Below are 25,312 nucleotides of genomic sequence, written 5' to 3' on the forward strand. Positions count from 1 at the left end.
GTGTGTGCCTCTGACACACACACAGTGGAGAGGCAGACACTTTGTGAATTGCAAAGCTCCACTAAAACATTGTGGGAGATCAGCTCAAAAATTTCCATTTGAAAGTTTCAATCCTCATCAAGTTTTGGGGAGTCCAAAATCATGATAATACTGTTATGTACACAGGGATGCATTAACATTTAGATATTCACAAACAGTCATCAACAAACTGTACGCATCAGAGCCAACAATCTGCTACAGACTGACAAAGTTGACAGTAGGCTGACAGTCTATGGTGTCACAACATACTAGATAGTCAACCAACATTTCATTCTCCCAAATATTACCATAGATTTAATTATTATAGCAAGAGTGTTCAGTCATTGGGAGTTGCTGTGACGATAAAGCAAACTGAAATAAAACATTCTGTATGATATTGTGCTTTGAATGACAGAATTATTTTCTATTTATAATGCTGTCAATGTGGAGCACAATCCTCCAAGACAGACAACGGCATCACTTTCAGAAGGTGTCATTCATAGTTTTATTTTTGAGACAAATCTGTTGCTGGGTGAATATGAGGGTGGTGGATTTTTCCTGGGTGATGTGTGTGTGTGCGCGCGTGTGCGCGTGTGTAACTTAGCACACCTGAATGTGAATTGAGCTAGGCTTGCAACTGACGGTGAGTCATCATCACCATGGTGTTAAGCCTCCAGTTCCTAGGGGAACAGGGTTACGGTCTCCACACTGCTGGGGATTTTTATTTTTACATTTGAAAAGCAAACCGGGGCCAGCTCACAACAATCCTCCACTCTCTCCCTCTGTCTCCATCACTCCCTCTCTCTATCTCTCTCTTCTTCCTACATGTCCAACCTGAATCCCAAACACGTACAGACCAACAAACACACACCCAGGCATACACACACCGCCTCATTGCAGAGCAGCATGTCCTTATCTATTCCCGTGTAATATTCAATATGTGTCAAATATGAAAAGACAAACCTACGCAAATAAGATGAAATGGACAGTGACATAAACTCAGTGACTGCCTCTTTGGGAAATTTGCCCATTTCGCCAACAGTTGGTGCTTCTAACATGTACAGGCCTTTGTAATCCAATTACCAAAAATTAAAACATTACACAAGATAAATAAATATAGGACCTAGAAAATCCCATCTATTTCTGCAATGATTTCGCAACAAATCAACAGGGGTATTTTTTCAAAATCTATATTATAATTAATCAATAATGATATAGATACTGTATGCATTAAACTGTATTTCAAAACTAAAAGCATACTTTGATCTAAAGGGTGCCAGAACCTCAAAGATACACATTGCATATCAATATTTTGGCATGAATTAGCATGGTTCTTCCTGCACAGAGCCAAAGCCCTCTCCACCTCCACAAGTGAAATATAGTTGAGAAAAATGTCACTTGGATTCTTTTTTTCACTTTTAGCGCAATGCGGGCATCCAACCAACAGATGTGCGTCCACAAAAGAGCAGCGAGCACAAAAGGCTGACACAAAAACAAACTTCCAATAAGAAGGATCTTGATCCGCCATTTGAGCTGAAAAGTTTGCTGCTACTAAAGCTGTCGGTGGTTTCCTACTTTAGCTCAATGTACATGAAAACAAACACCACAATGTGGATACAACCTAAGTCAAGGGCAGAATTGATGGCATTTAATACCTGCTAACATGACGCTAACCAACTAGCGGCTACGCTAGGCTACCTGCCCATATCTCAGGTTAGATCTGCATGATAGCAGGGACTAAAAATTAATATAATGTGCTATGAAAATGTAAACAGAGCAATGCTTATCTGATTAACATTTTGTGATCTACATGATTGATTAATGAGATTGACATTAGAGAATTAAATGGTGTTAAAAGTCGACTAGCATAATAATAACATTCTACAGTATGCTAACCAGCCAGATTACACACCGCACATTCATACAGAATGATGTCATTGGTTATTCATTGTCACCAACTATCCAAGTGAGGACTGGTGGATGTTATGCTGTGAATTACTGCAATATTACAACAAATTATGATTCCATCTTACAGAATGAGGAAAGAATATACCAAAAAAATCACTTTTTTCTTCGCTAAGAGAGCACAGAGAGGAGGGGAATGAGGTGGATGGGTGAGTGATGTTGAATAGGCTACAAGGAGGGGTAAAGACAAATAACTGATTCATATTCATTTACATAAATCGTTTTAGAATATTCTAAATAGTGAGGCAGAGGCAAGCCAGCCAACAGAGGGCCAAGTTGAGAGCATTGTAATGTTGAATTTTGACCTGAGAGGGAAGGACCAGGTGAGTACAGTGGCAGGCAGAAGGACAGAATAAAGGCTCATAGGTCACTGAGTCTCTTGTTGTAAAATAGAACGTGTTCTCAACCAACTTAACCTTGTAAAAGAAAAGAAATACAAATTCGCCCCCAAAAAAAAAACTCAACTGTGCGATGTCGTATCTGTGGTTTGAGAGACCCGGTTACTTAATGCACTTTAATATTGTGCAGTTTTCATGAAGGCTTTTCGAGCAAGAGACAGAACAGAATGCCTGTCCTGGCATATTTGGAAATATGTTAACAATAGTTTTGTGTGATGTTGCACCAATGTTCAGCAATCATCCAGGAAGCAGACTGAGCGACATCATGTTTCCCCCTGACACAGACACCACAGAGCAGAATGCTGTGTAGAAATGTTGCCTATATGAGTCAGTGGCAATACAGTCACACCGTGTGACTTGGCTGCGTGAAACAAGTTCACACATTCTTTGCCGATTACAAGAAAAGTTTTTTTTAGGGAAAGAAAGAAAATTAATAACTAGAACAACTAGATTACTTCACTGACCAGCACGGACTGATGATCAGTAATAGAATAAGAGTATCTAAGGGTGGAATTTTCTGTTCAGCATCACTCCTACCTCATTTGTCCCTCACAGTCATTGGTAAACATTCCACTTAATACTAAGAGACATGGGCTGAATGTTAGCTTTTCCAAATTGAATTTGTGGATCCAGGCTTTGCTATATCATTTCCAAGTGGAGATCCCAGAGTTTCTAACGCTACTCAATATGTCGAGCTACATTTTGTCAAACTATGTATAAAAATGCCATAGATACAGCTACAACATTTACATTTATATAATGGTGTAGCTACTGTATAAACATGGCATCTTGAGTTTGAATATTTTTTGGAATAATTTGTCAGAACAAGCACATTTCACAAGACTTTCCTGCAGCGTTATTATCACTGTAACTAAACGTAAGGAGAAACGTAAGTGTTTTTAAGAGGTGATAAAAGAATGTAGATGCATTTATAAATTGTGACATTCATATGCAAAAATAAACGATTTCTTACTCTCAAAAATTGATAATGGCATTGGCATCAAATGTCCAGAATTGGTCAGGTTTATCTTTTTTACCCACCTTGTGGCGGTTTTGAATCCCATTTAGAAACATGTTGTTATACGTGATCATTCTGATGTTATTGAAATTTCTTTATATGAAAGATTTAAGTCGAAATATTTCAAGTAATTAATTCCACAAACAGAAGGACAAACAGTTCCAGCATGTGAACTGTGATATTTAAATTAATAATAGCAGGACTGCACAGGCAGTGCATGTGAAGAGTGCCAGTGCATCATGGGAGACTTACTATATCTCTTTGGTCCATCTTCCAGGCAGAAGGACAGTGTGAGGGTGGCGTCCTCCTCGAAAAACTCAGTAGCGAAGGCGTCCCACCACAAGCTGTCACTTTCCTGTTGGAAGACAAATCAAAAGCCATTATGGTAATTGGACATAAACAGAATTAAATAAGACCACACAAGAATACACTGCATTTTTAAAAACAAACTGCTTTTAAATTAAGGATAATAATTGTTGCTTCAGTTCAATCTGTTGTCTGTAAGAAATACTGGGTGGTCTCAGTTTGTGTCATTTTATGATGGAATTCTTCTTTTTAAGATATTATTCAATAATCCGGTAAATTTCCCCTATCCATGTTGTTGCTCTTATATTATTGGATTTTATACATGAATTCAATAATATTCATTCTGATAAGACAAATATATTGTGACCAGGCTATGAAAGAAGATAAAAACAACAAAAGTGTTACACAGTATACTGTATGTCCACAGTGTGAGGCATGTATTTTCCTTCCAATCGTACATTGTATTTTACGTTATGTTTAGACTTTCTTATTTATCAGTTTGCATTTTTTTTAGGTTAAGCAGGTGGACAGTCACATACAGATCAATAATCAAATGCAAACAGGGAAATGTTGGAAATGGTTTCTACAGTATAAGAGTAGTCATGGTAGCAATAATAGTAAGATCTGTTAGTAACTTCAGCAAAGCAGTAGTTAGCACAGTTCAGGTTACCCGTCGTCATGGTGAGAGTAATAGTGCTACTGTTCCATCATTGTCTTTGTCATCCTCATCCTAATCATCATCATAACTTTAATATGACTGTAGTAGTAGTAAGCCTGCTACTACTGCAGTACACGTAGCAGCAATAATAGTTATAAACAGTAGCAACAGTGTCATATGAAGTGATGATAACAGCAGGGAGAGATAGACGCGGTACAACATGTAAATCCCCCACCCCCTACCCCCACCCCATGACATCCCTCACATAATTTTGGTGGGACCCCCGCCCTCACCCCCTCTTGACATCCATCTGATGCTAATTTGCTCTGACACGTTATGACAGATCATCACGTCCCAGCCTGCGCCGGGCTGAGGGACGGCAAAGACTCCCCAGATGTTGACAATTAGCGTCGTCTCCATCGAGCAGTGTCAAGTTCAATAAGGGGCAACCGGGGGTGCACTGCAGGTCAACGTGTCTCAGATGCGAGCACTCTGATGTTCAGAGACGGAGATGTGGAGTAAAGGACCTGGACCTACACTGTACACCTTCATCTAGGCCAATCAATAGATGATCACAGGGGGATGGAGCTCTGGCTAAACTGTGGGCTGTGGATTGGATTTGTGTGGAACCAGACTCCAGCACTAATTGTTTGAAATGTTTATCATAAATTAAAATGCCACCCCCCATCAATTCTATCTGAAATTTAAACACCAAAACACTGAGCCATATGTGTCATTCCCCAATTTCCATCCAAAATTGGCCCAGTTGTGTCACAACATTCACATTTGGCATAAAAATGTTTGATCTGCATTTATTACGCCCCCATTAGGTCAATCAGTGTAATTGTAATCCACCACCAGCATTCTAAAAAAATGGATATGAGGGAGAGAGAGAGAGAGAGAGAGAGAGAGAGAGAGAGAGAGAGAGAGAGAGAGAGAGTTGTTGTTTATGCCAAACATGGTGACTGTGCTGCCAAAGCAGCTGGCATTATTGGATACATTTTACTCGATTTTTTTATTTATTTGATACTTAGCTACACTGGTCTGGAACACACACATGTGCACATGACAGTAAGACACACACACACACACTCTCTCACTCACACACACACACACACACACAAAATGGACCAGCTCTCTACTGGAAATGAACTGCATGAGCTGCCATGGGTGTGTGTGTGTGTATGTGTGTGGTGTATGTGTGTGTTTGACTGACTGTGTCATACTGTGAGGCTCAGCAGGTGTGAGCAGCCACCATGTGTGTCATGTCTGTTTTGTGTGAATACATCGAGTTCAGAAAAAGGTACAGACAGACGTTGTGTTTGTGTGTGTGTGTTTCAGAAAAAGGGAGATTTAGTCCTCAATGTAGTATTTAGTCCTTGTCGGTGTTTTGATTGAGCAGATAATCCAGTGCTATGAAGAGGCGTGGTCTCCTGGGATTGACAGTCAAGCGGAGGGTGAACGGACTCTATTCATGCACACGCACGCGCACACACACACACACACACACACTGCTCTCATGATGTCCCTGTGACCAGGGATGATCCTCTATTCTGATCTGTAGCGTCTTCCTGCTCTGCTGCTGGAGCAGGTTAGGATCCAATTAAAATACCTCAATATCATTATGGATGGAGAGATCCAACTGACCAATGGACACTGGAGCTCCTGTGCTGGTTCCTCATATTCACTCACTCACTTTCCTAATGGCAAACGCAACATACAATTTCACCTGAAACATCTAAAATCTTTTCAAAACTCCTTGAACAGGAATACAGAAGGGAATGAAGAGTATATTTTTGATATTATGATGTGGTGTTAGATGTGAAAATTTCTAGTGCTGTCTTTCCAAAGTGTCTCATGATGTTTAGTAAAATTGGTGTTCACTGATCTTTCCATTTTCTGTTTTCCAGTAAACCATTTTTCTCAAAATCCCTATTATTCCACTTTACAGAACACCGTCCATATTTCATTTTTTAACTCATTCTGTCTGATGTATTGACAGCTTTCTTCTGAAACAGACCCACATTCTCTTTTTTGCGAAATACTGTATGGTTAATTTTGGTAGTACGCTGATCTTTGCCTCAGACCTTCAACCTTGTGAAAAAGAGCCGCTGTATTGCAAACAGCAGTGGTGGATCTATTGTCTTGTCTCCATTAGCTGTGTTCAGCCATACATAGGGTTTAGTTTGTGTCTCTGTTGAAAAGGCTCCTACCAGACAACAGCAGGGTCTGAAAATAACGAGCACATTTCATGCGACATGAACTAGCATTTAGTTTCAGCATTCAGAACAATAAAACAATTGGCATTTGGCAGTTTCGGGACTCTTCTCACAACCACTTGTTTTCTGAAACAAATGCACATTTAGTGCCGCTTACTAATAAAGCTGAATACTATTCATGACTTTTCAATGAAAGTTCTGTTTAGACTCAGTGACAGTTAATCCACCATGCTGGAGGTTTTGGGCAGCTTTTGGGCAGCGTCTGGCCAAGTTGTGAAATGTGGCTGACTGAGCCGCAGGCAGGCCGGGTTTGGCCGGGGTCTAAAGACAGAGGAGAAGCTGGCACCGAGCCAGACGGACCAGCGCACAGCTAAAGCCTGGCCAATGGACACAAGCCATACGAGTCCTCTGGCTGAAGCTGAACCAGCCTCAGTGGAGGCCTCATGGTGCTGTCTTCAACTCCAATCCCTTCAATACATTTCTGTTTTGTCAACATTCACTGTTGTGTTTAGTTGTGCAATCTTGAAATAGCTTGAAGGGCGTACATTATTTTTTATTATTTTTATTATTTTCCCTCATTTTCATAGTGCAATTTCGTATGGGTTTCTTGTCTTGTCTTCTATTGTATAGGTAGTATTACCATTGTCACAGTTGGAAAGTTGAGCTTGAGCTCCATGAAGACTCACCCATCCGTCCTGAAATGCTCTGAAGTTTTTGGATTGGCTGCTTTCATGCAACAAGCGTTATTTGCACCGCGGCAATTGATATAAACCCCCCTTTCCCCACACTGCCGACACCCCGGACGCCCTGAGCCGCGGTCAGGGTATGGAGCAGAGAGCTGAAGTAGCAACAGCGTCGTCATGCAGGAGCAGAAGCAGGAGCAGACTCTAGCCATTGGAAACTAGCAGGCCAAATTTAGCAGGGGTGGATTTGAGCTCTTGTCTTTTACTTTCGTAACATACTTTTGTCACTATGTACGTTAGAAGTTATCTATCTACACACTTATTAGACACACTAATGAGTCTACTCCATAGTGAATATAATATAATAACATAATAAAAGTATATAAAAGTCCAGTCAAACATCAATATTTCACATTTTCAAGGTCCATAGGTGTTTCTAGCTCAGACCTGATGCTGCTGGCCAATCAGGGCCAAGCTTTTTGAGAGGGGCCCTTAAAGAGACAACACCTAAAACACCTGAATGAAAATAAGAACATGAAATCTGTATGTGTCCCTTTCAAGAAAGAATTAGCATATAAAAATAGTTTGAATCTTACATAAAAACAGAAGTGCAGTCTTCTCCTCCAGCTATCTCTCAGTTTGCCTTTTTTTCTTTTTATCTCTGCCCGCCTGTGTGTATATCCTCCTCTTCCCTGTCTCTGTCTGTCTCTCCTATCCTCTCCAGCGCCGCTCGCTGACAGTCGACGTCCTGCCTTCATTTACGCCTGCAGACGCTCTGACGAACCACGTGGCGTGACGATGTTTGTTGTCAAACGCTACAAATCAGGCCGACTCGGAGGGACCCGAGGTGAACTGACGTGGTCGCAGCCGTGACGGCCGTCAGCCGATAAGGCTCTATTGATTCAAAGGGATTGCACCCTATCTGAGGGGGATTTATCAATGTGTCAATTGCCTGTGAGCCAACGACAAATCACCAGCATCGGTCAGGCCCCTGGGATTTACAGGAAATCCAGAGGATTGAAGGTACAGCATGGGGAGGATCTTCAGTAAATAGCAACAGAGCTGGGGGTTATATCCTCGCATATAGAAACATCCATACAGGCTGGATAGGCAGATGACAAAATGTATCAGACTGAACACAAAGAGAGTCAGACTGTGTATAAAAATGTGCAACACCTGACATATACACACGGTTACACACATGTTGTATGTGCAATACATACAGTACATGTCGAGAAGTTCAGCCGACGCATAGATGAACAGTGTTTCATCGCACACAACTACTTGACAGAAGATCACAACTTTCATTCACTCCATCTTTCTAAAGGACCATAAAGCAACCCGACAGCACAATGTTGGACATAAAACATTTTCCCAGCATGCTTTGCTTACTGGGTATTTTTCTGCCGTTGTAACAAGCCTTTTGTGGCAGATTGGAATCCAAAAGTGTAGGCGTGTCTTGGGCCTAACCTTGGAGAATTAACAATGTCTGAAACCCCATTCAGCTCCTGAATGGCATATAGCCTGGCTGACTGGTTGGCCAACACAGTTTCAATTGTGTCAAAAATTCAAAAAGCTGTGTAACAATATCATAGATATATATTCACTGTATGTCTGGAGAGGCTCTTCAGCAAGTTAGGGATTGTATAGGATTACAACCTCTGATAGACGAACCATCTTTAATAAAATGTTACATGCTATATTTTTCTGTCCTTTGTCTGGGAGCTGCACCTCATCTCTATCGCCGTGAACTTGATTTCTGTGGCAGCATCTTGACTTATGGACACTTAGGTGCCACCAATCTTTAACAGATCAGTAGAAAACCTACTTGAAAAGTAAAAGAGACCCAACCCAAAAAACGGTCAAAAATAAACCTGAGGATCCTCAGACCAGATCCAAAATAGGATCAACCTAAACCTGGGCCCTGGATCCTAGTTCCTATGAAGTAAATGAACACATGAAGACCTCTTGTGTCCATTATATAAGGTACAGTAGTTACAACAGAGCATGTTAATTCGAGTAGAATTCATGATAAAATTGTGTTGGGGGTTTTCACTGCGTTATTCCTGTGAGAGAACAAAATGTACCACTGAGTTGGAGTCTTCACCCTCCTCTGTGTTACCTCCACACAGCAGTATGAGCTGTGTGTGTGTGAAATCATATCTAGAAATCCCTTGAGACAACGGTGCCTGGGACAAAAGTTAACCAAAACGTTGCTATTAAACCATCATTAAGATGAGAAAGCACAGAAAGCGGTTTTGGATGACAAAATACAACACTATTTTAATCTTGTCAGCGCATGCTAATGTTTGATACAACCAGGTTTATCCTCTTGGGACTTAAGTGTTTTATATAATGCAAACTTAACGTGTTGCTGCGTTTGGCCACCTTGGAGCCGCTGGCCATGCATTATGTAAATGAAGAGAAATGTGTTCAGGGGGAAAAAAAACAGTCGCCCTTGAACACACACATTCACCACGAGGACTTCAGCTCTATAAATGCAGCTATTGAAGATGTTTCCACATTTAATTATAACACACTTCATCAGGACTTCTTCAGCATTGTTGCTGTTCTCTCTATTAATGCCCTTAAAACATGACAAGTTCAGAGTGTGTTAAAGTACATGTTTAGGGGTTTATGTTATAGGTAATCTTTCTCCTTTTGGACTAATGCAACAAACACACATAAAGAGAAGCATCGACAATTAATGTGGAATACTTTCAACCAGAGCCACTTGCTGTCCTTAAACTGAGAACGGCAATATTGGCATTTTCCTACCGAAGTGCCCTTGAGCAAGACACTAGACAGTAACAGTGAGTCACATTTAACAGGACCAAAAATAAATAAATAAACAACCAAGTGGCTTCAACCATGTCACCACAGGCTGACAGCATTTTCAGATAGATGTTTTTCTTGTCTTCCAATTAAATCTTTTCTTGAATTCCAGCTTTTTATCATTTCTATTTTATTTTATTAATTTTGGTATACTTTTCAAATGTGTATTTCATTGCTGAGTTTTAAAAAGCTTTTTTTTTTTTTGATTTTATCCAATTTTAAATAGCAAAAATCATGTTAGACTTAATAGCCAGATAAATAACAACACAAATCAATAAGAAAAATGTGAATCTGAAAACCCTGGCAAACAAAGCAGTGTCTACCTCCACCACCATTGTCTCAATGCTCTAATTAGACCGACGAACAACAGGCAGCACACTTCCTTCCACCGCTTAATGAGAAATTAAATCAATGCAGGATTTCACCAAATCCACAGACGCGGCTCATCTTAAGAAAATGTGCTTTGTGTAGTGTTGTTACTGTTTACTCTCACTGTTAGCTGTTAGCGCATACTCACTTGTTGCTCATTCGGGTGATCAATACAGCTGCAACTGACTGATGAGTCCGAACAGGAAGGATGATTTTAAAGGATACACTTTTCATGCCTCATCAAATAGACAGGATTCGAAATGAACAAAAAGGATGGAAAACTAATGTATTGATCCCCACAGGATAGGGGGACTAGGAGAGTAGGATCACCAAGAGCTGTCTTCAGTGTGTATTCAGTGTCATGTTCAGGGACACGGCAGTCATATTCTCGCCTAACTTAATTCAGGATGATCTAATAGTAAGATAGGACACTTGTGATTGGAGGTTTTCAGTTCATATTGCAGTTAAGAAGACAGAGACAGTCCAAGTCACTGACATTCACTAGTTCACTCTGTGTAATCCTCAACTATTCAGCCAAGATTGTCATGCAGGAAAAACAGTGGACTACATCAGACCCAAACAGCTGATCAGCAAAATGACGAAACACACAGAAACAGGCTGAGCGCAGCGACGGGGAAATGGTGCAAGTGACCAGAAGTGTGAGAGAATAACAGCTAACTGTCATTTTACAGTTTCTAAATGTCTTCATCATTTAGTGAAACACTGCTATCTACACGCGATCATACAAGCAGAGGAAATGCAGAGGCCATTTACACCTGCAGAAGCCAAGAATGAAATGCAACCACAAGTATGATGTTAAGTATGATGCAGGTGGAGCCACGTGCTGGATCATCCAATTTTCAAGTGAAGTTGATGGCCATGTGCTGTAGATCAATTGTTGATTGAAAGCAACAAGACCAAGCTCATTCTCTGGAGGCTGTTAAAGGTGATAATGGTGAATGCAGAACATCCGAGAGTGGTGTAGAAATGGACAAGGGAGATTGAAAGAAAGTAGGATCACTTTCTAAAACATGACACATGAATATTTAACAGTGTTAGAGGGAGTCAGTGTCTTGTTCCAAAACATCCCCAAGGACACGGGCTTGTTTGTGGACACACACTGGCTGGTGCTGATCCAACCTATGACCTTTCAGTTTCGGGATGGACCCTGCCAGCCACACTCGGGACAGAAAACAACAGGACATAGATGGACTACAGGCCTCTCTGTCTTGTCTGTTATCTGAGCGGCAGTGCAGCCTGGAAGGAACCATGGGAAAGAGCCAGGAAAAAGGTGGGACTATTGTCCCAGCATCCTGCTGGCCTGACTGACGCTCATTGTTTGACCAGGGGTCTTTTTTCTTCATATGATTTTTCTGGGAACATCCTCTCAGAGCATCCCACCTATGACATTACAGGACCGGCGCAATAAAAATCGAACAATTGCGTGAATCAGAGTCACGAAATAAACATGGATGAAAGATTAATTCCCAGAACTCTCGGTACAGGGCTACTTGGTTTAGAAGGTTTAGAGTTATGGATGAAAGGTTGAAGATCGTTGAAAATGCAGTTTTACTATCAACAGACATCTAAACGATATATTTCATTGTCATAATTATTAATTATGCGGTGTATAAAAAACATTGTTTATTGTCTTCATTGCTCTAAGTAGAAATAAGTCACTATTAAAGGGTTAATGTCTTAAATGTGTTCAAAATATGTCCACTATTAACTCAAACATAAAAGATAACAGCCATTTGCAGTTATTACAAGTAGCGTAATTACATTCTATGCTTCAAACATTAAAGGCAGGATACGATTTTGAATTTGAATATTGTAAAGCTTTGTTAATGGCACATAATGAATGCAAACATGGATATGATTTTAGATCAATGTAAACATGATATACACTAATTTGGAGTAATTCAGATTTGAATATCAAACACAATATAATCTCATTAGTTGGACTTTGCTGGAGAAATGTAAAGCTTATAGGGAAAGAGTGGTGAATGGCATCCTTGAAATAATTGCCTGGTTTTCATGCTAATGTGCTCTGTATAAAACAATATTCACAACAGGCACCTGAATGTATCAGGCTTTAAATTTGCTGTTAATTAAAGGAAGTGTTACACCTCAGCCTGTGCACAACACACAGACTTCTATACCTCAATATACTGTATCTCACCTCTTTTCAGGGGTTTCACTCAGACAAGCAGTTGTACAAGGAATGAAATGAAATATAGGAAACAGGTGATGAGGAAGAAGATGAAGATGTGTCCACTTTTCTTTTTTTTTTTTAAAACATTGCGTTTCTCCTTAATTTGCTTAAGGGATTGCAGAGAGTGGAGTTAAATCTGATGTGATTCTGTGTTTTTAGCAACTGGCAGCTGGATGAAGATAAGAAATGTTTTTGCCTTTAATGTTGGAGCTCAGTGAGCTCGCACACCAAATCAGACGTCCATTCGTTGTAAATTAGTCAGTGAATGACAATGACAACACAGATTAGAGGCTCAGACGATAGACAAACACGTAAAAATGCTGTATGGCCACTCCTGGGTCATACGGATGACAGATGCATTACAGACGCATAGATTTAACCCTCATTTTCCATTGATTTCTACTTTGGATGAAGGACATCACTGCAGTGCAGTGCACTGAGTCTTCTAACAGGCTTTACTTCAGTGTTGAAAAATACATTGAAACTCGTACATGTTACAATAAGGGTTGACTGATAAGTTCTGAGCTGAGAACAAAAGGTTTAACTCAGTTATTTTTCAACTTCTTCCAAATCTGCAAACAATGCTGGATGTATGTTATCTGTATGCCATCCCTGTTGCTGGCTCCCCACATAAACCTGACACAGTTGTTATAGCATCAGCATTCAGGCTCCAGCTATGGCCTGTTTCATGTTTCGGAATATGTGAAAGTCAGGTAAGTCGGGGGTTTGCTGAACTACTTTGAAGCCACAAAGTGTATGTTAATTATAGTTTAGCTGGGAACAAATCTTTCAAAAGTCAAACTTAAAACCTTGCTGTCAATAATGCTTGATAGATATTTATGTAAAAATCAATGCATAGTCTCTTAAAAAAGGCTCTAAACTTCCTTTCTATTGAGGAGTTAACTAAGTTGATCTTTTGGAGTGTTCTTTGCATGGTGACTCATCTCACTCCCCCTCTGTGAACCCTCCTCCTCAGAACTAACTTGACCTCCACACCAGACGGCTATTCATGTCAATCTGACACATATTACTGATGGGAGCAGATCCACTTTGCCCCTGACACCAACGAGGGATTTCGCCAATAATGAACACTCCAGTCCCTCCAGTCCCACAGCCGTGGCAATGAGTCAGGTTTGTGGGCCCATTAGAATAATGAGAATGAAACTAACTACATGCAACAGACACAAGCGTCCAATGAATGACCTGTCAATCACTGTTACCGATTGCATGTCAATCCACCGAGGAGAGAGTGACCATTAGACCCAGCGTCAGCGGCAGCACAAAGGTTTCTGAATGGCGCGCTTTGGATATATTATTACGACAGCTGCGTGGAAATGCTTTTGTTGTCCTTCTGTTTCTCACACGCTCTCTGTTGTAGTTTTACTTACAGTGTAATGCTGTGTCCCCGCTCTCTTCCTCTGAATATTAATGCCCTCTATGCTAATGGCCTTACACTGGCTGAGGTCGACAAAGCTCCTCCTCTGAATGTTAATCTGGTGCCTCATTTGCATGCGCTTAAGTGTCAAATTCCCCCACAAATCATCGCAGCTGCCTCGGCGCGCAGAGGCCGGTGCCCCCCGAGCGACAGCAGAGAAACAGTGCGGTCACACCGTATGCATGGCATCAAATCCAAATCAAAGCCTGTTTAGATTGCTGGGTCACAGCAGGTTCACATTGTGTAAAATGAAGGTAATGGAACAGCAGTCAGCCCGGCGCACAAATCCAGCCAGTCAGGTAATAAGTATGAATAGAGAAGGTAATAAGGTGGGGGAGAGGAGCAGACCAGGAGCTGCACTGTTTGAGATATGCAGCACAGTTATCAGTTCAGAGGTGAATGCTGATTCAAGATGAACACAGGATTTTGTTGTATTGGTTAGTTTGAGTCTGCCTTATTTCCAAGTGCACTTGTGAGCCGAAGGTGGGTGAGGAGGTTGATAGAAGTTAACAACAAGCTATTCTGCACGATTACAGTTAAGAGGAATATGTTATTGGCAGAGGCTCTGGCTCTGGCTGGAAATAAACTGGATTCACTGGATTACAGGCATTATGAATCTTTGAGTGACAGAGATAAACAGATTGCAGAAAGACATTCAACTCACCAATATGCCCATATTATAAATCAATTCATCAGAACAAGTATAACAAGAGAAAGGAGAAGTCATATATGTAAATGTAAAATATTACGTTTATGATTAATTGAGATTTTATGTGATATTGTCCAGTCTCCATGAGAAAGTCAACATTTTTTTTATTGAAATCTCTTTAAAACACAAAACCTGCAATTTCCTAATTATACCATGTATTATTAACTGTTTTCTTATGTTTTAAAGATAAAGTTTTCACTGATGAATAGCAATTTTGAGATCTGAAATGAGAAGGTGGCAGGCATATTTAATAAGCTGTATCTAATTAAACATTCATTTTGTGGTTTGGACGTACTGCTTTGTGAATTCTGTAGTGTATTCAAAGATGGTTTCTAGATTTTTGGAAATATTCTTTTTATGAGAGAATATGTTTGCCATTAGTCATGTTAGACATTTGATATTAAGTAGAGGACCAATGCAAACCTATAGAAAGTCATTTTAGGTTAAAATCACAATGCGGTCCAGCGCAATATGTCATTTCAAGTCAAGATATTTCCTTTCTCAAATGGAGAAACATTCAGTCATTTTGCATATTTGACACTTGTGTATATTATGATCAGGTTTTTCAATTATCCTGTTTTTCTTTGCTGGATGCAATCATCACATCCTGGCTTCAGAATCTAGATTAAGCCTTTATCCTGGATTGAAAACAGATTTTACATCAACTCCAATCATGCAATAGTTTGTTAGAACAACAAAATGTATTCAGAGAAGTGATGTAATGTAGCTTAACACTGAGACATGCTGGGAAGGTCTGACATTGGTTAGAAACTTGTCACTTGTAACTTCCATTAACGCTTATAAAATGGAAAACAGTTAAAGGGAGAAGACAGTTAAAATGCTGCAGAGTCCAGGCAACATAAAGTTAAATGGGCTCAACCTCACACTGCTGAAGTAACTCAGGTGGTACAGAATGACTAAGAGTTAAAAATAAACCTGCATAGACAGCAGACAGTGGTCAGGAATGTGGGCAATACTTTCACCCGTGTACTGCACCAATAACCATGTTTGTTGGGTGAACACTGTATCCCTAATATGATCATAATCAGGATGAGTCTGAAATCCAGGATATTAATGCACAAGTAAACATATTCAACATCTCTGCTCTGCTCAGCCCACAGCTTAATGCAAATCCCCATTTGTTTTGTTTTTCTCGAAACTGTGGAAAAACAGAAGCAGATGTATAGGTGAAGTGGGCTGAAAAGAGCGGAAACGGTGAAATGTAAATTACAGAACAGCGTAAAATTCACGGCGGAATGCACTATACGCGTCGCCGTGAACTGCATAATGGCACAAAAGCACCTGAGAGGGGACGTTTGCTGCATTTCCTCTGGCTTTTAAATGATTTGATAGATGATAATTGGTGATATTCCGTAACTGTCATACATCCAAAACATTCAGGTCCGATGTAGCAACACAAGCAAGATGTTTCATCAGAAGGGTTAATTTCACTCACTGGCAACAGAATAACATGTTTCTGTCTGATTTTAATGACTTGACGCTTCCCTCCCAGTGGAGCGATTCCACTGAGCTGCTGGGAGATTTTCGCCGCAGATGTCACATGTGAGGACCCTACAGTGGATTCCTCTCAGGTTATTCCTCCTCCAAGTGTCGAGTCCCTGAGCCATGTGCCTGCCAAACCGGCCAATCAAACTCAACATTCATGAAGAAGACAATAGACTCGCAGCAGAGCAGTGACTTTTTCGTCGACTTCTTTGACACAGCAGCACTTTTCAGAAGAGTGGCATCATACAAGAGGATTAGTCAGTCAGTCCCCTGCTTCAAAACATGCCAGAAAGATGGGAATGCAAACGAGTGAGTCATTTCTGTGGCCTGGCTTAAACAGCAAAGGACTGACCAGCCAGAAGCCCAAATGATTTCGACAAACTGATACCGTCACAATACATCAACTCACTGCAAATCAAACATGACGAGATGCGGATGAAATATTCAAGAAACTATCCAGCAGGGCAATTCAGCTCTTTTCCTCTCCTGTTGACCAGATTTTTTAAATGCTTTTTTATTTAACAAGGATTCCAAACATCATGTTTTCAGCGCTGATACCGACAGTCCGTCTCTAAACTGCAGTCGTCATAAAGGAAAAGAAAATTTCCAGCACCTTGGTGATAAGGAAAGAATGAAAGAAGTAGGATGAAGCACATTTCACCATTAAAGGGCCAACATTCTAACCCTGAACTTTGCTCTGCCACAGGTAAACAAATGAAGTCCATCTCTTCTATGAGGGATGTCTTTACTTCACTCACTGTCTCAGTTAAAGGGACAAAGACATAAAACAAACATTGCTGCAAAGGGAATTTTCAAGAACAGTATTGCTGTTTTTTTTGTCTGGCTCATAATAGGTTTATGTAAATTGATGGGTACACCTTTGGATTCACAGGGATAATTACTATATAATTTGGTTAAAAGCCTGAACTGCCACCTGTTTGGCACATCTGAATAATAAGAAATTGCTAAACTTGACACAGTCACTTCTCAGTATTAGATGCTACTTCTTCCTTATGACTTCCTTAACCTGCATTTTAATCAAATAAAAGCTGCACCAGTAAGAGAAAACATATGAAAACGCACTTGAAACAAAAGTCACATTTTTCCATTCCACATTGTCTTCCTGAGCAGATGAAGTTAACTGCTTTTACTGATAACGACATTACTAAAAATCTATAGCAGCGAGGTTTATGTTTGAAATGATGAGGTGCAGTTTCATCATTAACTGCATGTTTGCTTCCATGTGTATGAAGCGACAGACACACCTAAATGTATGGTAACACATGCACCATTTGGAACCATGCGCACAGAACTTGTGTGGATGCAAGCTTCTTAGTTTGTATACAAGCACATCGCTCTATATGTATGTGTGTGCATGTGCACGTGTGTGTGTGCGTGTGTGTGTGCGTGTGTGTGTGTGTGTGTGTGTGTGTGTGTGTGTGTGTGTGCGCGCGTGCACATCGTGATTGCACTTGGCGTCTGGGTGTGTGTGGAGCGGGAGTTGAGGTCCACTGGGGCTTAGACCACTCCGAATGAATAATGCATCAGACTGGGCCGTTGCATCTCAGCAACATTGCCCTGGTCTGCTTAAAGTTGCAACTCCTCTTTCAGAAAGTCAGCATCTGCCAGGCGCTGCAGCAACTTAGACCAAGTCACACTGTGCTTGAAGATAAGATTTATAAAACGACCGCAAATCTGTCATCCTTCAGCGGCGTTGTCAAGGAAAAGTTCTCCAAAGCGACAGAGCATCCTGTATTTACATTACAGACTGATTCACTTGAACTAAAACAGTAACAGTTCAAAAGTTAATCATTACTTTAAGGCGATCCGTGCAAAGATGTCACACATTAAGAATTTGATGTTTTTATCTGCAGATTTGTGCTGGTGGAACAGATGCTGGAGACAGATGCTTGCAGGAATTCACAGTGGGATCACCAAAGGTTCAGTCTGAGTGACACTGAACACCACACACACTTATCGCCCCAACTGCTTGAAGTGTCTTAATAACACACCACTGACAGAACACTAACATTAATTTAAGCCATCTCGATGCAGTTCTACTACCATCTTAATAGTGCAACCAGGGACATTGGTATTGGTTTCATGGTTTGGGCACATAACACTTGCTCCCTTCCAGACAGACAGACAGACAAACTCTTAATTCAGTTTTCACTTTACTTCATGGAAATACATAAGAATTAATCAAATACACCTGAGGAGGTTACTTTCATTTCCTCACTGTAGTTTTTAGTTGTTTATCTGTAAGTGTTTTTGACTTCTACCTGGTCACGACTTATAGAACCCCATTATGTCTTATTAACATTTGTCATGCTGCAAAACCGTGAATAACTTAATCTAGAAATTTACCTTCAAATCTGGATTTTTACATTAAGAAATCATTTACGACTGCACCAGCACAGCTATCTGACCTGAGAATCTCAAAGTGACAAGGTGTTTGAGTCCAACTGTATAAATGTCACTTAAAGCGAGAATTATTAACAGCTTAAACTGCACTAGAATCATCTATTTCGTGATTCATCATTTATTACTTTCGCTTTAAAATCCAGAGGAGCGACCGAAGCGGCTGCACACATGAGCCTGTTTACTTTCACCTCAGGAATGTTTGGCACTTTGGCATCACATCCGTATCTCCCGATTGAAGAACCTCCACACCGACACCGAGCCTCACTCCAGCCGGGTACACACACATACACACAGACACACACGCACATACACACACTCAAACCCTCCCTCCCGCTCCGGACTTCCAAAACCACTCTTCCCCCGGCGCCGGTACCTCAACCTCAGCGGGACCGTGCGGCGTTCTGGGTCCCCCCCGCCTCCCCCGTGTCTGCTCACCTCTGTGCGCGCCTGCAGCCGCTTGTTCATCTCGTAGATCCGATACTCGGGCTGGACCATGTAGGGCGAGTGTCTCCTGTAGAAGGGTCCGAACGGGGACGAGTAGAACGGGTCTTGGGTTGGGTTGGACATGGTGGCTCCTGGCGAGGCGCACGGCACGATTTCAACATCCAGCGGGCACAGCAGCGCACATGGGAGTGCGATGCTCTACGAGAGCCCCAGTGGGAAGCAGCCGCTGTCGAGGCTGAGCTGCACTCTGCAAGTTGGCCTGCCTAGTTCGCTGCTATAGCGTGGTGGTGCTTGGAGGAGGAGGAAGAGGATGAAGAGAGGAGAAGGAGGAGGGAGGAAGGGGAGGGAGGAAGGGGAGGGGAGGGAGGCAGGCAGGCAGGCAGGCAGGCAGGGGATGGGGGCCGAATTGAAGGGGGAGGAGGGAGGTCGTTTCCTGTTCCCTCAAGACAGCTTTGCACAGTTGCAAAGTTCATGTAAGACCTGCGTGTGTGTTTGTGTGTTTTCGAGGAGCGTTCAAGTCCAAGAGTGGTGTGTTTGTTCCACCCAGTCTTCTGTATGAGCTGAGACACAGTGGCTCTTGAGCTTTACCAGAGCGGACCTGCTCAGCAGATCTTTGATCCATTATATTAAATAGAATCTAAAATATTAATGATCACGAGAAACTGAAAACTATTTCAATTGAATTAAATCGTAACTGAATGATAAAGGGGGCTTCCAGGTTCCCTGAAATCAACCCCTTAACCTGGACTATCCACCGAGTGGCGCTGTAGCACTGGGCAAATGGTGCCTAAAGGGAAGGGGAATAGTAACTGTCCTCACCAAGAGGAATTCCCTCCTTGTGATCTAACTGAGCCCCCGCTCCCTTGCCCCAACCAGAGGTGCATCAAATAGTCATTACCAAAAAAAAGGTGCTTCACAGCTGGAATGAACAGAGAAGAGATGAACAGAGCAGGAGATCTGCTGTATTCTGGACAAGGCTGCTAACTTTTTGTGGTGCCTATGTACGGAGTGATGATAGGTATATGTTCAGTTTTGCTTTCCTTCAAATCAAATCAAAATTATATTCATTGTCCAGTATCACATACAATGTCTTAAATGGCTTTAGAGGCCTACAACAACAGATGGTTCCCAACTCTACACAGAGCTCTCTAGGAAGAGAAGGAGAAACTCTACAAAACCTTAATGTGTAAGGAAAAGGACAAAACCTTGGGAGAGGCAATTCAAAGAGAGATACCCTTTGCTCGAACGGCCAGGTGTGCAACGGCACAACCGTAGGCCGGAAATACAATAATACATCAAAAAATACAAAGATGAACAATGGGTCCAAGAGCGAGAGAGAGAGAGAGAGAGAGAGAGAGAGAGAGAGAGAGAGAGAGAGAGAGAGAGAGAGAGAGAGAGAGATTCCTGATCCCGCAGAGGCACTCGAGCTCTCAGTTTCAGCCTTTACCTGCTAAATCAGTACAAACAAACAACAAGCAACCATCATCACTGTGAATGTTCCAGATATATAACAATGGGTCTAAGATCATTAGTGGTATTAGAATTAGTATTAGCATTTGTGTTAGTGTTGGATTATATGCAATGCTGACTGCCAGAATGAATTCAAAAGAATGAGTAATGTTAGGACAGTATTATTTTTTTTGCATTGGGGCTAAAGGGGTTAAAACATGATCTCTGTGTCCAGATACCTTTTTTGGATAATGGCATTCAATGTCAGGAGGTGGATTCACACACTGCATTAAAGCCATGTCATGATAGGGATTCTGTCTGTATTGTGATTGGACGTCACACAGGAGTGTCATTATGCAGTTACTGCCTGTCCTAAAAATAACAGATTTTTTTCATTTTTTTATTTTTTTTGCATGAGCTGTCACTGTCCACATTCCAGGTAAGGCAAAGTAGCAGCTACTCATTCAAGAAAACGTCATTGAGAAGCCAGAGCGAAGCCTGGAAGATGACACTGAGTGACGTTTTCAACAGACTGCATGTACAGTCGCTGCTAGTTGCGACTGAGATCCGGGCCGGACTGGGACATCTATCCCAGACTGGGATCTGCATTAACAACGGCATTTGCCTTTTCTAAAAATGGAACATTTAACAAGTCATTTTTATCTAATATTCAATTGAAATAGCTTCTTTTGTTTTTACAATGTACACAAAAACTAACACTACAGCTACTACTGCTGGATTCCTGTGTTTCCTTGGGGAATCAGGATGTGATTTGGAGCATATGAAGGGTATTTATGATAGAAATTGTGTATTATATTATGCCCATATTGAGCCATGCATTCACATCGTATTGATACTGATTGTTCAGATACATCACAAGATTCAAACACATCCATAACAAGTGTTCTGGCAATATAACCTACCTTGTCTGTGTAATAGCAGTATTATGTGTTATTCAAAACATATATGTATGATGCAGGTGTGATAACAATTACATCTTTTGGTCACATCTTGACATTTACTGATGTGCATTCATGTATAGGAGCTCTTTCCAAAGGTAGAGGGACTATTCTTGTATTCCATTTGTTCGAAGAATATTGTAAAAAGGGTCAAATGAAATGACTCAACCAACAGAATTTCAAGTTTTAAGAGCACTTACTACTATAATAGGTGCATCATGAAAAAGGTGACAAAAAAGTCAAAAAAGGAAGTTACATGTTTGTGGCTTTATGTTAACCTCTGCAGCATCAATGTGAATTCTAAGTCAAAAGAATCAAGTAATTGATAGACAGGGAGGGGAATAATTCAGGTGCAGGATTTAATATTACATGATTTGATATTACCTTATATGGATGGTGTTGGTCATAGCTCCTACTGTAGGTAAGAGAAGACTATTCATACGTAGCTCATTTGATGTAGCTTATCATTATTATAAAGGCAGGAAATGCTACAACGCAGATCATTCCACAAATGCCATCTTTTAAAAATGCATCTATGTTTCATTTATTCAATTGGAAATGTGAAAGACCGCTAGATTGTTGGGCCCATCAACATTTCCCAATAAAGCTTTTAAGGGAATGATAATACTTTATTGTGTATAAACCATTTTGTTATCACATTCTTGGAAGATTTCACAAGATCTGGTATCTTTAACACCAATTTAAAGGAAAATCCACATTGGAACTCATCATGTTTAGATTCTTCAATGTGTGCAAATTTGGACCATTAATGTTTACTATCTGACAACAAACAGGTCAGTGTTGTGTCATGTCTTTAATAATGATGATTAATGAAGAATCCAGAATGGTTCATGTGCATAGCTACTGTATGCAAATATAATCTTTCCTTATCAGGCTGATTTGACGTAATTCCTAATACATAAGGTGACACATTCTTCATTATGCTCAAGATGTTACACACACATTTTGTATCCAGGGTCCACACTATCACATGAGAATTTGAGCTTAATTCATTCCAGTTTGTCCTAATGATGAAAACTCAGCATGAAGTGCCACAAATATCTACTGGCAGTGCTTAACATTCACATGTTGAATTAATATGAGCATGTTCTATTCCAAACCCAAACACACTGGGACACATTTGAAATGTTTTTGGCACGCTGATTAAATCTTGTAAGATTTCCTGCATTACAGCGTGACAGATTAATCCTGGGCTGCAAACTCACCACATGCATCTAAAAATAAACAGACACCCAGACCAGCCGCCACGATGCAACTGAATCTCACATTAACTGCCCACACTGGGAATTAATGAACAGCATTTATGAAGTCTGACTTTTAATCCAAAATGGCTGAATGGGGAGAGGCCGTCTGAATCGAGTGAGATAAAAGTTGTAATCCAAATGCCTCAGGCATCCGGTCGGGTAATTAAAAAAAAGTTTGAAAAATCTATTAATAAACCTTTAATTAAAAACTACATTTTTAATATCTCAAGACCTTTTCAATTGACATTTCTAACAGGATTTGGTTGCTGGCCTAAAGCGCTTACCGCTCGAGTATGGCTGCAATACAAAGTGAACATCTCGTTTAAGTGATTTCACTATTAACTCCGGTTTGTACAGATGTATTGTAAACAGGACCTGCATGATGCTGCCCACTGATTCCTCTCTGCAGCACATACACACCTTTGCTGCTGATGTGCTCCTCCTCCAAGAGAGCTCATGAAAGACATTAACATACACACAAAACATATACTTAAAATCATCAAAGATATATTAACCACGGTATGACATCAAATTTAGACCCACTTATTACTAAAGACGTTTGCTTGAGGATAAATTACGGAGTCCTTGCTTTACTGATGTTTGAGGGAAGATTGACATTCACAGTCTTAATTGTGGGACATCAAAGTCTCACTGGGTCTTGACCCTCTGGAGTCTAAACTTATCTTTTATCAGTCTTTCAGTTCTGCTGTTCGTTGATTTTGCCTGTAACATTACTTTAAAACAAAATGTGGCACCTGGAAATCCTGACACTTCTGCACAATTAATTCGACTTACTATTGCTATTATTAATTAATTTATTGATTTTCAATAATCTGTCTTAGTGGCAAATGCATATTTTTCTCAAAACAAGAATGTTTTGTCAGATTGGACAGAAATATTAACAGTTTACAGGCCACAAGGATTTTTTGGTGGCAAATACAAATGAAATGAAACATACATTATCAAACGCTATCAACAAATCATTTCTTATAGACAATATTAGTGCGTATAGAAGATGTTTCTTTGTCCATGAATATTTGTGTCACACAATACCAGCTGATAATATTTGACTTTACTAACCATAATGATCCCACTGAGCATGCAAACAGCCTGCAAACAGCTGCAGTGTTGTCACTCGTTTCCTGTCTTCACCTTTACCACCATATTTGGTTTCTTCCCTCTTACAATCTAACAATGTTAAGTTCAAAGGCTTCTTGTGTACGTTTTTGATTATGACTGTGGTGTCCTCTGCTGTGATTACCATACTTTTGTGTATTTATGTGATCTATGTTTGTTCACAGTGAACTTTTTTACCCTCTGGAACAAAGGAGTTTGAATTGAATTGAATTGAATTGAATTGAATTGAATTGAATTGAATTGAATTGAATTGAATTGAATTGAATTGAACTGAGCTGAACTGAACTGAACTGAACTGAACTGAACTGAACTGAATTGAAATGAACTGAATAAGGGTTGTATCATTGATATTTCTGGAATATTCCATCCTTTGCCATTGGTTAAATGCAGCAAATGCATCAAGGATGAAGCTGAAGATAAGCTTTAATTGTGAAAGAGCAAGGTGAGGGAGACAAAACACTTGTGGAAGAGAATGGAAATGGGTCAGGACACATATAGACACTCTGCTTCTTCTAGGTTCTCTCTTGGTGTTACTATGGTAACGTACCCTATCTCCCTACCTACAGTACCTACCTAGCGCACCAACTACACACCCATGCTACAGGTTTTGCACCTGAACGCACCGGTGCCGCTCCTGTTGGGGAAGAACTCTGGAACACGTCTTATCCTGTTTCACAGCAGAGCATGAAAATATGAAGTTGTCGGTGCTGTTCATGTGATTCTGTTACTGCCGATGTAAACAATCACGCTCATTTGGTTTTGGGGAGACAAACGTGTGCCAGCATGCAGAATCTTTGTGGAGATTTTTGGAGAGACAGGGAGGAGAGTTTGATAGTTATATTGGCAGGCTGGGATGAGAGTGAATAGCTAAAAATAAATCATAATGTCACAGTATAACACATAGATAAGACTACAGGAGCTTTGTGCTTCATCTGCAGTACACCGAATCCACATATCTAAACCCCCGAGTCTGACTGCACTCTAGTTTTGGACACAGTTGAAGTGAAAACTTGCAAACTAGGATGTGAACACTGGGAAGTCTGTCCTCTATTTCGAGCTCACAACTGTTTTCCAAATATGGATGAAATATATCCCGGATGCCGGAGCAGCAACTTCTATGGTGGAATCTCATTAGCATCGTAATAGCTTCCAGGCTCATTTGCATTTTGCCGTGAGTGATTTTTTCTCTCCCTCTCTCTCCCTCTCTCTTTCCTCTTTGCTGCTGGATGGAATAATATTTGGAAAAAAAAGAAAGAAGTAAAACTTTGAAGCCCCATATTTTTATTTTATTATTTAAGTT

The 25,312-nt window shown here is 40.6% G+C and overlaps 1 protein-coding gene across 2 annotated transcripts in view; it reads right to left on the reverse strand.

Annotated features, from left to right (window-relative positions):
• The window catches only part of ldb2a (LIM domain binding 2a), a 72,224-nt gene extending 52,738 nt beyond the window's left edge, over nt 1-19,486 (reverse strand). For both annotated transcript variants that reach the window (XM_076149091.1, XM_076149090.1), the window contains exons 1-2: nt 19,194-19,486; nt 3,652-3,754 (exon numbers count right to left, since the gene is read on the reverse strand). In XM_076149091.1, the coding sequence (XP_076005206.1) occupies nt 3,652-3,754; nt 19,194-19,325 (235 nt within the window). In that variant the 5' untranslated portion in view covers nt 19,326-19,486. The remainder of the gene's footprint in view (nt 1-3,651; nt 3,755-19,193) is intronic.
• Between the last annotated feature and the right edge of the window lie 5,826 nt (nt 19,487-25,312).

The sequence above is a fragment of the Genypterus blacodes genome, unplaced genomic scaffold (assembly GCF_046128005.1).
Source record: "Genypterus blacodes isolate CSIRO-AG114 ecotype Tasmania unplaced genomic scaffold, CSIRO-AGI_Gbla_v1 ptg000044l_1, whole genome shotgun sequence".
NCBI classification, from domain to species: domain Eukaryota; kingdom Metazoa; phylum Chordata; class Actinopteri; order Ophidiiformes; family Ophidiidae; genus Genypterus; species Genypterus blacodes.